Genomic DNA, 16,606 nt, shown 5'->3' with positions numbered 1-16,606 from the left:
GTGGCTAAAGTCATTTTACCTTCAAGATGACTTGTAATTAGAAGTTCATCTTAATATTTAAAACCCAACATCCTTTCCATTTGTACTCACTGGTCATTGTTTCTACAACAGCAACTTGAATTTACTCTTAATACTGACACTTCAAAACAAACTTCTGCAAGTAGTTGCAATAAATATTTGAAATGTATATTTGAAGACTTCAGCAGTTTCACTGAAAACATATTTTTTACAAATATTGTTGACAAAATAATTTCGCTAGTCAAGTCCTGTTTTATTGCTGCAATATCTTTACAGTCTTGAGCACATGCGATTTTTCCTACACCAACAACCACATCTCAAAATTTCAAGTTACCATTTTGCTCAGAGAAGTGATTTTTGCAACTGTTTAAGGAAAAAGTTTTAAATGACAGAATGGACCATAAGGATTTGCTAATAGGGATAGTGTTCTTACTTCAGAGTACAGTTGGTATTCTTGGGAATTTCTCTCTTCTTTCCTGCTACCTCATTCATTATTATACTGAACAGACATTAAAGACCACAGATTTGCTACTTACACACCTGTTCACAGCCAACTCCTTGATCATTCTTTCTAAAGGAGTTCTCTATACAATGAGAGCTTTTGGAATTAAAGATTTCAACAATGATTTTGGCTGCGAATTTCTTTTGTATATTGCAAGACTAGGCAGGGGAATGTCCATAGGCACCACCTGCTTCTTGAGTGTTTTCCAGGCCATCACCATCAGCCCTGGGAGCTCTTTTGGTTTGTGTCTTAAAGTCAAAGCTTCAAAGCACGTTCGTCTCTATACTTCTCTCTGCTGGATTCACTACATGTCAGTAAATATGGTTTTCCCTATGTATAGATATACCAAGGGGAACAGCAATAATCTGACTCATAAGAGTATAATAAAATACTGCTCCACATCAGGTCATGATGACCTTGCAAACTCATTATATACAGCATTGTTTGTTCTTCCTGAAATTTTGTTTTCTGTCATTATTGTTTGGTCCAGCACCTCCATGGTTATCATTCTCTATAGGCACAAACAAAGGGTTCAGCATATCCGCAGCACCAGTGCTTCCTCCAGAACATCCCCTGAGTCCAAAGCCACCCACCGCATAATGGCTCTGGTGTTGACATTTATAGGTTTTTATGCCCTCTCTTCCATTTTACAAGGATTCATTGCTATTATATATAACCCTGGTTGGTGGCTGATGAACATTACTGCAATCATTTCAATGTGTTTTCCTACTTTGGGGCCCTTTGTTATGAGCCATGATTCACAGTGCCAATGTTGTGCTTTTCGGGAGTAAGGAATCCAAAAGTTTCACAATATTATCACACGTATAATGATTGTATGGTCTCTTTCCTGAAGTATCTAAATATAAATTTCTCTTCTTATATAAAATATCAGAATACAGCTAATGCCACCTCCATTAGTCTTCTTAAGAGAAACTGTAGTCTGAGTGTGGGTTTTAAGTTGTTGAAACTACTATCTAAAATATCATAGCAGATGTGAATGAAACATGCTGTTCTTTTGTGAGAAAATTGTACTCTGTTTTTATAAATAATAAATCCACTTCCATGTGGCAAATTGAATAATGTCAGTCCTGGAGGGCCTCATGGAGGGCCTGCTATTTGGCTCTTGTGACCTCACAGTCAGCTCCCACACTTGCTCCAGATGCTGGGTGGTTGTCTTTCCTCCACTCATGCTGCCATGGGACAGATGAGGAATGTGAGCTCCACTCCCATACTACTACGGGGCTGGCTCATCCACACCTTCACTAACAGGGTTGCCTCTAACTATATATCCTTTACATGTTAAGTTTCACACATTTTTATGCCAATAACCAAATCTTTTGTCCTGTCAGGATCCCTATTCTCCAAAATACTGAAACATTCTGCATTGTGATACAGATTAACTGGTTCTGTCAAGATGACAGAACAGCCTATAAACTATACTGACTGGGATTTAAAGAGTATTAACTCCAACTTTACAGATTTCTAGAGATTTACCTACTGGCTCTTTACTGAATAGCAGCTGTAATTATTTTCAAAGTCAAGGAAAATTTGAAATCAGTCCTCGTCATCAACATTTATTGCCAGGAAGTATAAAATGCTTGCAAGAGAAACAAAGATGTTTACTACTCAAGAAAATTCAAGAAACACGAGCACTCGGATGTTGACTATTTTTTAATCTCTATTTTTAATCCTGGTATTGGGTACATGGAATTGAAGAGTACCCTTCACTTGAGGATCTTCAAGGAAAGTCAAACCTTTAAAGGTAAGTAGTAGCAAAATTAACATTACTATTGAATTAGAGAGAAATGTGAGCTTTATTTTATTGAACTGCAGATTTTTTTTATCCTTCCCTCAGAAATTCACATTGAACCAATGTTCTAATGAATTTGTTTAAAATTCTCATAAAGACAGTTTCCAGAGTCCAGCTCCAGCAGGGTTTTGAGACACAGGACTGAGGTGTGAAGTCACATAAAAATGAAGTGTCTAACCATCAGTTGTATTTCAAGCAGATGGTATCAAATAACTCAAGCCATTTTTACTTATACAAGTTTTAATGCATTCAAGCATGAGCCATTCTAATACATTTCTCTTTAATCATTTCCCAAGAATCATTAACTGTAGCTAGAGTTTTCCTGCCTGGCCACAGTCAGGACAAATCTCTCTCACCTGCCAGTCCCACAGCCGCTCAAACCCGACCAAGTAAACACAGAGACTTATATTGGTTACAAACTGTATGGCTGTGGCAGGCTTCTTGCTAACTGTTCTTACAGCTTAAATTAATCCATTTCTATAAATCTATACCTTGCCACGTGGCTCATGGCTTACCGACATCTTCACATGCTGTTTCTCATCGTGGCGGCTGGCAGTGTCTCTCTCACCCAGCTTCCTGTTCTCTCAATTCTCCTCTCTGTTAGTCCTGCCTATACTTCCTGCCTGGCCACTGGCCAATCAGTGATTTATTTATTGACCAATCAGCAACACATTTGACATACAAACTATCCCACAGCACTTCCCCTTTTCTTTTCTTAAAAAGGAAGGTTTTAACCTTTACACATCTCCAAAGTCAGCTTGGTATATTTGGGAATTTGGGCGTAGCTTCTCTTATTACTTCCTGCTGGAGGGGGGCGCTGTATCTTATGGGGACACAAAGAATATTTTAAGATTATGGAGTAGTCCATGAGGGTGTATCATCTGAGCCAGTTGCCTTGAAACGGTTCTGGATGTTGGATCATCTGGGCCATGGTGTCATCGGAGACCTTTCAGGTGGTCTTGGCTGGTCAAACCTGATGTATCTTAATCTGGAACAAATCCATAGCCTCTGGCTTTCTGTGGAAACAAAAGCAGAGCCTCCTTTCCAAAGCAACATATTTTTACATCCAAATTTTGAAGTCAAGGTACCTTTAAAATATACATTTTGGCATAACTTAACAGCTTTTATAATCAAATGTTTTTCTTCAGTTACGAATATCAAAGAGAACATAATCCAGATTCTCTGTGTGGTAGCCATCTTTACGTGGCTTATTTTTTTATATTAGATTGAGCCTATTGCTTTAAACTGCAGCCTTCTAAGCCTGAAATGGCGCTGGCACTATGGCTGCTGGCTCCGCCCACTTCAGCTTTCCAACATGGCAGTGGTACGTTTTTGGCCAGTTCTGAGAGCCATCAACTCTCAAAAATAGTGGGTCTATGTTTTTATCCAAGCAGCGTGTAGCCCAGAAACCTCTTTTTTTGTTTTGTACTACCAAAGGCTAAATCCACCACTTGCAGAGGCCTCATTCCTGCCATACTGCAGGTCAAGCACACACGCCAGGAACCCGCCAGTAGCTCAAACCGGCAGCTGCCGCTCATTTGAGAGAGACAGTTAGGAACTGTTTTTAGCTCTGTTTTAGAATCTTTTTTGTCAGTTTTTAGGTGGAAACTCTTGGCCCCACGTTGGGCGCCATTAGTAGCTAGAGTTTTCCTGCCTGGCCCACAGTCAGGACAAATCTCTCTCACCTGCCAGTCCCACAGCCGCTCAAACCCGACCAAGTAAACACAGAGACTTATATTGGTTACAAACTGTATGGCCATGGCAGGCTTCTTGCTAACTGTTCTTACAGCTTAAATTAATCCATTTCCATTAATCTATACCTTGCCACATGGCTCGTGGCTTACCGGCATCTTCACATGATGTTTGTCATCGTGGCGGCTGGCAGTATCTCTCTCACCCAGCTTCCTCTTCTCTCAGTTCTCCTCTCTGTTAGTCCTGCCTATACTTCCTGCCTGGCCACTGGCCAATCGGTGATTTATTTATTGACCAATCAACAACGCATTTGACATACAAACCATCCCACAGCAATTAACAATTATCCATTTTAGTTTCTTTTCCTTTTCCCCACTCCCTTGATATCCTTGACCTTTACCCCATCATTAATTTTTATATTACAAGCCAGTGATTATATCTAGCCAAACATGTAGATGTAACCAACGGTCTTATAAAATAAGAAACACAGAGCCAATTCAGAGAAGACAGCCAAGAGGTCAGAGCTAAGAGCCTCACCCTTCCTGATTCAGGGATCCTCTCCAGCCAAGAGAGCTCTCCGAAAAGGACCTACTTCCTGTGTGTCTGTCCTTAAAGTCTTCCTGTTCTGCCTTGTCATTGGTTGTAAACCCAAACATGTGACTGCCTCGTCACTGCCTGAATGTACCGCCCTCCAGGTCCTTAAAGGCGTGCGCCACCGACGCCATGCACTTGCTATGACTCTAATAGCTCTGACCCCCAGACAACTTTATTTATTAACATACAATTAAAATCACATTTCAGTACAAGTAAAATACCACCACATTTCCCCTTTTCTATTTTAATAAAAAGGAAAAAAAAAGAAAAAGGTTATAACTAACAAAAGAAAAACTATATACAAAAGTACAATGACTATATACAATATATACAAGTAATAAATGTCTAAACAATGTCTAGTCCATTTGTATTTGACAAATTCAGAGAAAATAATTTCATTATCTATCCTATTTTGTTAAGTCCAAAATGTATCTAATTCACTTTCTATCCTAATTAATCTTCAACTATAACTAACTAACCTTCAACTATAACTACCTAATCTTCAACTCCCTCAGAGACCCAAGAAGGAAATAATATTAGCTAACAAAAATAAAAACAGAAAGTGCATGCAAGCAACTTCCAAAAAATTTGTGAGTTGACAGAAACAGCCAGCTGCCTGGACAGTCACCTGAGGTTTCTCCACAGTGTTGGGGCATCATCTTCAGCCTATAGGCTTAGCATATCTGACAGACTCATTTGTGAAGTAGGATGTACACAAGGTCAACAGTTCAACCTCACATTGGGTGAGAGCAGTCCATGTACCAGAAACACCTGAATTCCACTAGTGTCATGCCATGATTCAGGATTTTAAATTCTGGAAATTGTTGTTGATTTTTTAATTCAGCTGTCCATTCTTCTTGGCTGTGTATATATGGCTTCATCTTAGCATCCCGTTCTTCTCCACATCCCTCTGTCAAAAGCCAGTTTACTATTGCGAGGCGTGAGCTTAGTTACTCTTCAAGAATAACTGTTTCAGCTGCTGTTCCATTGCACATCAGAAGCCATCGGCCCACTGCCTATTCAGCTGCCTTCGAAGAAAAGGGCACTGTACCTTTTCCGAATTGCAAAGGCAACTTCAGGGATGGTGCCATATTGTCCTGGCCTCAGAAGATGCCTTTTGATAAAGCCATAACCACACTCGTTTTGGCAAGAATCAGTAGTCCTTTGTTTCATGTCCTGTCTGTCCATTTTGTCAGCAGTTGATTCAAGGATACTTTGTTGTCCAGTGGCTAACTTTTGCCACAATGAAAGTTAACTCCATATGCAGTTTCTTCAATGCCCATATTTTCTCTGAAGTAGATTGGTACTGCCAGGAGCCGACATGTCTCATAATCATAACAAAAAAGAAAAATTTTCTAAGTTATTAAAACATTTTAAATGCCATATTCTGTAGATCTCTGAAGGGTTTGAAGATGACCTGTCTAAAATATATCTGCTCAATTTTTAAAACATATCTAATATGACTACAACTTCTATTGTAATGTCTAACTACTAACTTTCATTTCTTTATATCCTAATAGTTGGTAATAATAACATTCAAGGATCAGAAAATTGCATTGTTAAATGAACGGTATAAGTACAATTAGAAATATACATATAGCATTTTCTAACAATATCAATTTCAATATATATAATTTGTATACAATATAAAACAATCCAATCCAATGTAAAGTATTTAAAACTAGTAATTGTCTTTTCTTCTTTCTTTCTCTTTTTTTTTTTAAACAAGAACCTTAAATCTAATCTCCTTTGCTTAGCCTTTTTCCTAACCCTTGACAACAACTTGTAACCAACTCCCCTAAACAATGAAAATTATCCCAGACCCAAAACCCATTAAAAAGACCAAAAAACCACCCACCCCACACCACCTCTTTGGGAATGTGGGCGTCGTATTCTTAAAATTGCTTCCTGCTGGGTATGGGCGAAGTTATCTTTATCCTGAAAGAAAAATTTTAGGTTAATTGTCAAATTCTAGGAAAGGTAACCATATCCTTCATTATCCAGTCTGTGTATAATGCCAAAGTTCAGGGTTTATCTCAAGTCTTTATTCAAGTAGTCTTTGAGACTGGATCATCTCAGCTAGTCATCTCAAAATTGCTCTGAGCACCTTGTAGTTCAAAGCTGATCTGTAGATGATGTTTGTCAGCTTAATGATGTTATTATTGTCCACGTGGAATTGTTGTTGTTGTGGGGCCCCAACTTCTTCCTGGAGACTTCAGTTGATGTTAGGCCTGGCCGTGATTTCCTGCAGAAAACTGCTAAGAGACTCGAACACAAAGACATATATATGCAGCTAATTGAAGTCTTTTTTCTAGAATTAATTAATACTCTATATGACCATTCATATCTTAACAAAGGTTAAAATGTATATATATCTATATATCTATATATTAATCTTGTAAATTTTGATATAAAATTTATACTTTAAGAAAAGTTTTAAAGAATCAGAATAGAATCAAAGAGTTGAGATTAGTAATAGAATAGTCCCTTACTTAATTTGGCTTTTCTCCTGTCCCATAGCAGAAGATGGCTCTTTTATTCTGGCATGATACAGGGGGTTTGCATGCCATAAGATACTATTGCCTTCTTAAACCTTCGTAAATCTAACATTTCAATTGGAGCCCAAATATTTTGTGTAGTCATTTGATCAGGCAACTGCTGTATGGTTACTGGACAAACTAAGGGTGACTGTGTGAACACAGGCTTTCTTTCTGTAACCCTATGATCCAATCTTGAAGCAACTTCACTGTTAGTTTCTTCTGTCTGAGTTTTTACAGGTTTATCAAGTTTTTCTAAAGCTGTCATCCTGGCACTTAAATTGATTATCTTTTTAAATTGTAAAATGAGAATAAGCATAGTAATAAAAAGCATAATTTGGTCAACATTAATCTCATATAGCTGTTCCATTGTCAGACTGTCTAAAATTGCAAACAAAGCCCAATTTTCTTCCAATGAACACAGAAAACCCATTTTTTTTAAATGTGGAAAAAATTTCTCTTTTAAATAGTTTCCTTTAAAATATTCGATATGTTAAGTGACTTACCAAGTCCTCGTAGAACAGTACCAATCCAAGGGAATTTCAAAACAGCCTCCTAGTGTCCGAGGTGTGAATCCAGAGAGAGAGAGAGAGAGAGAGAGAGAGAGAGAGAACACGCAAGAACCGTAGCCACAAGTTCTGCCTAAGAACTTGAATCCAGCCACGTGTTTCTGCTTGAGCCTAGTCAAGCCTTGGCTCTGGCTACCTTAAGCCCCAACCACGTGCGTTGGCTTTACAGGCAGGGGCCCTGTTCGGCAGGGCAGGCCTGAATTGTCTGTAGCACAGGCTTTAAGCAAGTAGCTCAAAGTTAGTCCGGCCTGAGGCCAAGCCGACCTGGGCCTGGGCTAGGGACCCGGCCGCCCTGGCGGGAAACGGGACCTGCAGGCCGCCCTGGCGGAAACAGGACCTGCCGGCCGCCCTGGCGGGAGACCGGACCTGCCGCCAAGCCAAGTTAAGCGGTTTTTAATGGATTCTTGTCACGTTGGGCGCCAAATGTAGATGTAACGGTCTTATAAAATAAGAAACACAGAGCCAATTCAGAGAAGAAAGCCAAGAGGTCAGAGCTAAGAGCCTCACCCTTCCTGATTCAGGGATCCTCTCCAGCCAAGAGAGCTCTCCGAAAAGGACCTACTTCCTGTGTGTCTGTCCTTAAAGTCTTCCTGTTCTGCCTTGTCATTGGTTGTAAACCCAAACATGTGACTGCCTCGTCACTGCCTGAATGTACCGCCCTCCAGGTCCTTAAAGGCGTGCGCCACCGACGCCATGCACTTGCTATGACTCTAATAGCTCTGACCCCCAGACAACTTTATTTATTAACATACAATTAAAATCACATTTCAGTACAAGTAAAATACCACCACACAAACATCTTATTCATACTATGCCCTAGCTGGCAGCAAACATACAGTTACAAAAAAGGGACTCAACCTTTATCATTAGTCCTTAACAATGTGATACATTTGTATTTTTGTAATCAGCTGAGTATATAATGCCATATCTAGAATATTATTTTCAGGTGTAAGTTAATTTCTAAATAATCTGTCTATTACTTTTATATGGACAACATTTGTAATCCTACTCTTTATACATTCTCAAAATGGTAATGATTATCTAACTCTAAACATTTGAACAAAGTTTCTATTCTTCCTAGCAGTTTCTACATGTACTTTTACATCCAAGGGAACTGGAAATTTTAACTGAAAAAAACATCTAACCATTCATTTCCTGGCACTAGAGAGATGTCTGACCTTTCATATCCTTTACCTTTTCCTTATGTGTCCTTTAAATTTTTAATGTCATCTTTTAAGAAATTGTCTCCCAACTTCTTAAGTTCTTTGGAATATAGTTATCTTTTTTTTAAAATAGTTAAGTAAGCAAGAATGATTAACCTTAGTGAGTTACTCCTGCTTACACAGGATGACTACAAAGGCAGCCAAAGATGACTGGAGAAACTGGTTCCCTTGGTAGGCATCAGAGAGGCTTAATTTCTTTGTGGAAACCTTTAGGAAAATGATCAGCTTTCATTCCCGGTAAACTCAGCTATAATCACAACTGACAAAGCAAAACTAAGCATTACCATGAGAATAAGTGCTGTGGGATGGTCTATATGTCAAGTGTGTTGCTGATTGGTCAATAAATAAATCACTGATTGGCCAGTGGCCAGGCAGGAAGTATAGGCGGGACAAGGAGGAGAATAAAGCTGGGAAGTGGAAGGCTGAGGAGAGAGACACTGCCAGCTACCACAATGACAAACAGCATGTGAAGATGCCAGTAAGCCATGAGCCATGTGGCAAGGTATAGATTAATAGAAATGGATTAATTTAAGCTGTAAGAAAAGTTAGCAAGAAGCCTGCCACGGCCATACAGTTTGTAACCAATATAAGTCTCTGTGTTTATTTGGTCGGGTCTGAGCGGCTGTGGGACTGGCAGGTGAGAGAGATTTGTCCTGACTGTGGGCCAGGCAGGAAAACTCTAGCTAAAATAAGCATAGTGAAAGTTAGAGAGGCCTGGAGCCCAAGAGCTCTCTAGGATCAGTGCAGGGGTCTGCAGCAGCACTTCCAGAGATCACAGCCAAGTGGATGGGATTCTCCAAAGGACCTTGCCTCAAGGAAGTTCATTCACAAAATATTTATGTGATATTGCCAGGGGTGACAACATGGCTTCTGCCAGACAGTAATTGGGAAAATTGTGGGAAAGTAATAAAAATACATGATCTATACATTTAAAAAGTTATCACATGATTTTAACCCTGGCTCACAACAGCTGAACTTCAGCAAAGCCACCACCCCACACCACGTGGCTGGGTGGGCAGAACTCAGCCAAATAAGGACCAGGGTTTCTAGCCCTGGCCCACCAGCGGTTTCAGCAAAGCCCTCACCCCATGCCATGTAGCCAAGGTAGGCAGAACTCAGCAGCAGAACTATAATGATCTCTCTTTGTTATGAGGAAGCATGGCCCAGCCCAGCGTCATGGTGAACCTGAGTGGGACAAGGAGACCCACACACAGGCCTGGGGCTGTCCACACCAGCCTCAGAGGAGAAAAAGGGACTCACCTGGTACCTTGCAGCACCAGCAAAATGGGCACTATTAGAGTGATCAGAGGTATGGTATGGTGTCTTATGGGAGAGAGAGAGAGCGAGAGAAGAGGGAGAGGGGAGTGTTCAGGTCCTATACAGAGCCATATCTGAAGAGATGAGAGAGGAAGGGATTGGAATGAACTGGTGAAACATCTGACCTCTTGACCAGTGCCAACACACAGGAAAGCAAGACTAGCGCTTTGTCTGGGCGACACCGCAGACATGGCCCTGTTGATGGGAGTATAGATGATGCAACTCTGAGAACCTGAGCATGGGAGACCTATCCCCGTCCCTCATCTGACAGAGTAAAGAATCCAGAATTGCGAAGAGATACTAAAGGAGTCAATTCTCTCTCAGAATTTGATGAAAGTTTGAACACAGGTTGAGAGCTGCTGGTAACAAAAGGCCACGGGAGACCTTGGAACCTTTGTTACCATGGTAATGGCTCTGTTCTTTATCATCTATTTTAGGAATGTGCTATGACCTCAAGGGTTTTGAAACTTGTCTCAGGATTGCAAGGAGTCTCCTGTTAGAAACGTATGGACAGTCAAACAAGACAGGAGCTAAGCATGTGAGCTAAAAATAGCTGTATTTAGAGCTTACTTAGAACAATAAGGAGTCTTGGACTAAAAGAGCACTGTGAGTAGACCCATTCCTTATCCCTCAGTTAGTTTTCCACTGTGCCAGTACAGTCTCCTTAGAACTCTGTGTGAAAGCTTATGAGGCTGGACCTTAAGGGCTTTCATTAACAGGTATATGAGGTTAATGTTATAAAGACATCTTCACAGTAAGCAAATGTTTGTCTAGCTTTTCTTTCACTAACCTAAACTGCTTGATAATATGACCCATGGATGGACAGCTTTCAGACAATTGCTTGTTCCACACAGTCCTGAGGAGCTGCCGTCCAACAGATTTCTTGTCTGTAGCATGGACTGTCATTGTGGATCCTGCATGCTTCAGCAACTTCACAAAACTTTGAGAAACTTCACTCCTGCTTCCAATGACAATGACAGCTTGGCTGTTGGTGAATCCACATAATTTCCCTTCATGAGACATTGCTTCAAATCCCCAGCCTGGGGCAAGTGAGAAAGGCCCCTTCAGCCATAACCTAACAGGACCCTGCCTGCAACTTTGTTTGCTAACTGTGCCTCAGGATCTTTGAACCTTGTAGCATGAATCTTAAAAGTTCTTATCAATAAAATCAAACCTGAGCCAGGTATTGTGGTGAACACGGGAAGATCAGAGAGACAGAACAAGCCACAGCTAACCTCCCCTGGCCAACTTCTCATTTGATCTTGTTTCCTCAGACTGGAAGCTTCTGTGTCCTCATATCCCAATGGCTCTCAGCTGAACTGTGCTGCTCAAAGGCCTGAATGCTTAACCAGCCTAGTTCCTGGTCCTCACGTCTTATATACCTTTCTGCTTTCTACCACCACTCCCTGGGATTAAAGTCTCGCTTTCTGGGATTAAAGGCATGAGTCACCATGCTTGGCTGAATCCTTGAACACATGGATTTCTGCCTCTGGAATGCTAGGATTAAAGGCGTGTACTACCACTGCCTATCCTCTATGATTAATATTGTGGCTATTCTGTATCTGACCCCAGATAAGTTTATTAGCATGCACAATATTTTGGGGAACACAATACCACCACAGAACCTTATCATAGTTGTCCTCTGCATGGTCCAGGAAATGGAGATTAGTGACATTAGTGATATACTAAAAAGCTTTTGAACCTGACAAAGGCACATCAACATACATTCTCAGGAGTGATATCACAAGTCATTGTGGGCCATGATGCAATTACAGTAGTTATCAATTGATAATTCAGATGTCAACCCACCAGATGAGTGGTTCACTGATGGAGGAACCCTGTCAAGCAGAACTTACAGGGCCACAGACTCTGAGAAAACCTGTTGCTCCTGTCTGTAATTTCACTTGTGCAAAAACAGCCATGATATCTCTCCATTACAATGCATTTTTACATAATATATATATGTAATCCCATGAATATGTCTCAAGCATATGCACACACATATTTGTGGATGGTCAGGAAGATGTATAATTTTCTCATTTAGCTGTATAATTTTGATGAATAGAAACATATTAAAATATGCTTCATAACTAGATCTATTGTTCCGTGTGGACTGTAGACACCTAGAAACCTGTTCTCTATTTTTAGCCTTACTGACAGGGCAATTAGGCTGGACAAAGCATACTACAGAGAGATTACAGATGGAACTTCCACAGATATTACTCATTAATGGAATTGCAGATGTCTGACCTTGTTTGGATCAAAGCCCTTCAGAAAATTTATGGCAAATGAGGGTGGTATGTGACTTCTTAGAATGACCAGTGTTTTTAAGGAGCAGGTCTATGATATAATATTTCTGTGAAAAAAAGAAAAAAGTTAGTTTTTAATGGATTTTTGGTGAAAATTTGAGAATCCCATGGTGAGAAATTTTATTCTTTTTTTTCCTGACATGATCGAACACCAGGCAACCTGGTGTAGCTAGAGTTTTCCTGCCTGGCCCACAGTCAGGACAAATCTCTCTCACCTGCCAGTCGCACAGCCACTCAGACCTGACCAAGTAAACACAGAGACTTATATTGGTTACAAACTGTATGGCCGTGGCAGGCTTCTTGCTAACTTTTCTTACAGCTTAAATTAATCCATTTCTATAAATCTATACCTTGCCACGTGGCTCGTGGCTTACTGGCATCTTCACATGCTGTTTGTCATCCTGGCGGCTGGCAGTGTCTCTCTCCTCAGCCTTCCTTCCACTTCCCAGCTTTATTCTCCTCCTTGTCCCGCCTATACTTCCTGCCTGGCCACCAGCCAATCAGTGATTTATTTATTGACCAATCAGCAACACACTTGACATACACACCATCCCACAGCAACCTGGGAAATGAACCTAGTTCCTCTGGAACATTATTTATTGCTCTTAACCTCTGAACCATCTATCTCCTCACTGAGAAATTTCATATTGTTGTCAGGTCTGCATCCCAATAATGTCTGAGTCTTTACCCTAGACGCAAACTTTTTGTTTCTTCTTCTAAGTCATAAATTGAAAAATATGACAGTTAGTATAGAAGTAACTTGTACTGTTCTCATGCTGAAGAGATAAGAAAATTGAAATCAGTATTAGAAAGTTTCACATTATAGTCAGGACTTCATCCTGTGTGCCAAAGTTGATATCATCTATTAATTTACTAAGTTTTAGATGTATTTCAGCACAGCACAATTTGGCAAAAAGTTTCCTGGTGATCCTGGTGATAAATAACTCAATCCCATTTGCATAATGGAAACTCTTCATAAAGTGCAAGTGACATCTTCTATAACTATGGGTTCTTTTAGATTGACTACATGTAAACATTTTTCATAAAAATACATTTGGTAGGTGGAAAGACTCAAGGCATGTGTCTGGGGGAGAATAGGGTATAGTTCCAGCCTCACAGATAGCAAAAATGTGACCAGGCTATTCAACAGTCCACTACTAGCTTTCTAGGTGGAAATTAGATTCTACATCTCTGCCTTTGAAAGGAAAACCTCGTGCGCTTAACATTCCTAGCTCCCCTGGTGTCTGTAAGCACAAGAAGCTCTATGCCTTCCATAGTGAGGAAGCTCATAATGTAAACAAGAATCTTGATTTCTGCACTGAAATTAAGTGGTTCATTTGGAACTGAGGAATTCAGTAGGGTCATCGATGTTCCAAAGTGAGAAATAAACTGACTGTGTTGTGTGTAGACATCAAATTGGTCTGCATATATTGACATATTATAAAATGAAATCCTGAGACTCCTAGACTCATTATGTCAGGAATACATTCACCGGTTAACTTTGGCTTCGGCAAGCATAACGGTCTCCTTATTTTATATGCTATATGCTGCACAGGCCTTTTCCACCCTCTCTCCTGTCTCCCTTTTTTCACCAACACAGGAACCTCAGATGTAGCATGTTTACTTCAGCCACAGTTATTTACATAGGAAAAGTTTCTTGCTTCATACATGTGACCAAATGGCCCTAAGAGGGGGTCATCCCTGAGATCATGTTCATCAACTTGGATGAAGTCATGCCGCCTGTGGCTAGAGAAAAAGATCCATAAGCACATTTTCCAGTTTGTTTTTCACGTGAATACAGGGCCCCAGATGCAGAGCCTAAGGGAAGAAGAAAAGATTCCAGAATTCTCAGTGGCAATGGGTGAGGAGGCAACAGAAAGAGCTTGTATTGCTTATTGTAACAGCCTCACTCATCAACAAGGTTAGAAGTACATACACTCACAAACATATGAGTTGATTATATAACTCCTGGACACCTTAGTATCTGCATCTAGCTTGCTTACAGCTTGGCAGACACACTTGTTAGTGGAATGTCTTCATGGATTTTTATCCTTGGGTTTCTCCTGCTTGCCACTCTTGTATGTGCCTATAGCGGCTTTGAATGCTATGTCAAAATCAAGGAAGATTTTCACCACAAAGGAGATGTGGTGATTGGTGTGTTTTTCCCTATTCATATTGTCTACACAATCAACAAGGATCCACATGCATCTTTACAACACTATTTCAAAGACTTCCACCTACAGTAAGTGCCATTATTTAAGTATTCTTTTTTTAATTCATATTTCTTATGACCAAGATGATGTATGGATTTAAACTTCCATTATCCATATAGTTTTCATCATGACAACCTGGCTTCTATTCTCAAATCTTCACTTCTTTTTCTTTTCATAAGATAAAAAGTGGACATGAGAAAATATTTTTTGATTTTTGTTTCCAAAATTGGTATTTTTAATCATGTGGTCTGATTTGCCCTGTGTTTACTGTCACAAGGTTTTGATTGTTATCCACATTATATCTTCACAGGAAGGATGGTTTTCTCTAATGTTGACCTAGTAGTTAAGGGAATTCTAGAAGGCTAGATGTGTTCCTTTAAGAAAAGTTGATGCCACTGAAAACTGTGTCTCTTGAGTGCTGGATGTGATGCTAGAGTGTCAAGACCTGCCTGTGTTAGATGCACTGATTCAGGATCAGGGATATCAGATTTAGACGTTGGGCTCACTTCTTTGCTGTCAAAAGATCTCTGCCTGTGTAGGAGTGTCATATTATATCCTTTGTCTTCTAAGTCTTTTACTATCAGATATATTTACCATTTACCTATTTGATTCATGCATTTCTAACAAGTTTTATTTTCATTCTCATGTATTTGTTAATAGGAAACACTGACTCGGGTGGTGGTCACATAGGGCTGTTTCTTATTAAGTTAGAAATAAAATCAAACTAAATTTGTGATAGGGGAATACTATTATGATTATAAAAGGTTACCATGAGCATCTCTTGTTTTTTCCTATTTTTTTCATACAGGGTAGAGCACATGAAGTCCCTCCAATCTAAAAGCCTTCTTTCATGCTTCTGATACATCCTTTACTTCAGTGTAGGGAAGTACATACATGTTGTCTTTCTTATCTTAAAGTATCATGATAATTTTATTCAACATTTCTTGGCTTTCTAGAAGCAATATTTAGTAATTTAAAAATCCATACTTCATTAAAAAGGTCAAATAAGGAGGCATTCAGATGCAGCCCACCAGAAAACTCTTATTTTTATATACCCAACATTAGATACAAGAAAATCAGCATTTCTATGAATCTGTGAATAATTTCATATCAATTCTTTCTTCAGGTTAACCATATATTTCACAAAAGTGGGTATTTTTGACCTGTTTTTTGTTTAATCTGTCAGTACACTAGGTACTAAACCAGTACCCCATGTTTCGTTCTTTGTCGTGTCCTCTGCAACCTACAATTGCTCTTGGTACATCTAACTCTCCATCCCCTGAACTTACCTGTTGACTTAATAAGCATACCATTCTGAGACCTGAGTGAGGGCTCAGCAGCCCAAGAGCTCCTTAATTTCAAGTGATAAAATGACTTCCAATCTTCAATGAGCAACCACATTACTCACAAGGCTTAGGTGTTGGGAAGAATTTACTGTTGCTTTTAACCATCTTTTTTTAATTGAAAATAGATTCTTCTCACAGATAGTACATCCCAACCACATTTTCCCCTCTCTCCATTCCTATCAGCTACTGCAAACCTCCCCTCTCCCCAATCAACTCCACCTCATTTTTCCTTCAGAAAGGAGAAGGCCTACAAGAGACAACAACCAAACATGACAAAAAAAAAGAAAAAAAGAAAAGGAAAAAAGAAATTGCTTTCCTATCAAGGCTGGATCAGGCAACCCAAAAGGAATGAGAGTCCCAAGTGCAGGCAAAAGATTCAGAGACACACTTTTCTCCCATTGTTAAATCCCAGAAAAACACCATGGTACCAACACATGCAGGCCCCATGCTTGCAGCTTCAGTCACCTCTCATGAGC

At 39.8% G+C, this 16,606-nt stretch overlaps 2 protein-coding genes across 2 annotated transcripts in view; both read left to right on the top strand.

The window, feature by feature from the left end:
* The first annotated feature begins 411 nt into the window (after window positions 1-411).
* LOC128124340 (vomeronasal type-1 receptor 2-like) lies at window positions 412-1,311 on the top strand. Its single transcript, XM_052760480.1, has one exon. The coding sequence runs from the start codon at window positions 412-414 to the stop codon at window positions 1,309-1,311; it is 900 nt and encodes a 299-aa protein (XP_052616440.1).
* Window positions 1,312-14,601: 13,290 nt separating this feature from the next.
* LOC128125793 (vomeronasal type-2 receptor 116-like) overlaps window positions 14,602-16,606 on the top strand; it is a 29,048-nt gene continuing 27,043 nt past the window's right edge. The window contains exon 1 of the mRNA XM_052763509.1: window positions 14,602-14,813. Within this exon, the coding sequence (XP_052619469.1) occupies window positions 14,602-14,813 (212 nt within the window). The remainder of the gene's footprint in view (window positions 14,814-16,606) is intronic.

This window comes from Peromyscus californicus, unplaced genomic scaffold (assembly GCF_007827085.1).
Source record: "Peromyscus californicus insignis strain IS unplaced genomic scaffold, ASM782708v3 Scaffold_4__1_contigs__length_199733344, whole genome shotgun sequence".
Lineage (NCBI taxonomy): Eukaryota > Metazoa > Chordata > Mammalia > Rodentia > Cricetidae > Peromyscus > Peromyscus californicus.
The sequence above is the reverse complement of the archived record's forward strand: the minus strand, read 5'-3'. Positions and strand labels throughout refer to the sequence as shown.

Excerpts from the sequence above, each read along its gene's own strand:
- LOC128124340 (XM_052760480.1), top strand. The coding sequence starts at position 412 with ATGGACCATAAGGATTTGCTAATAGGGATAGTGTTCTTACTTCAGAGT.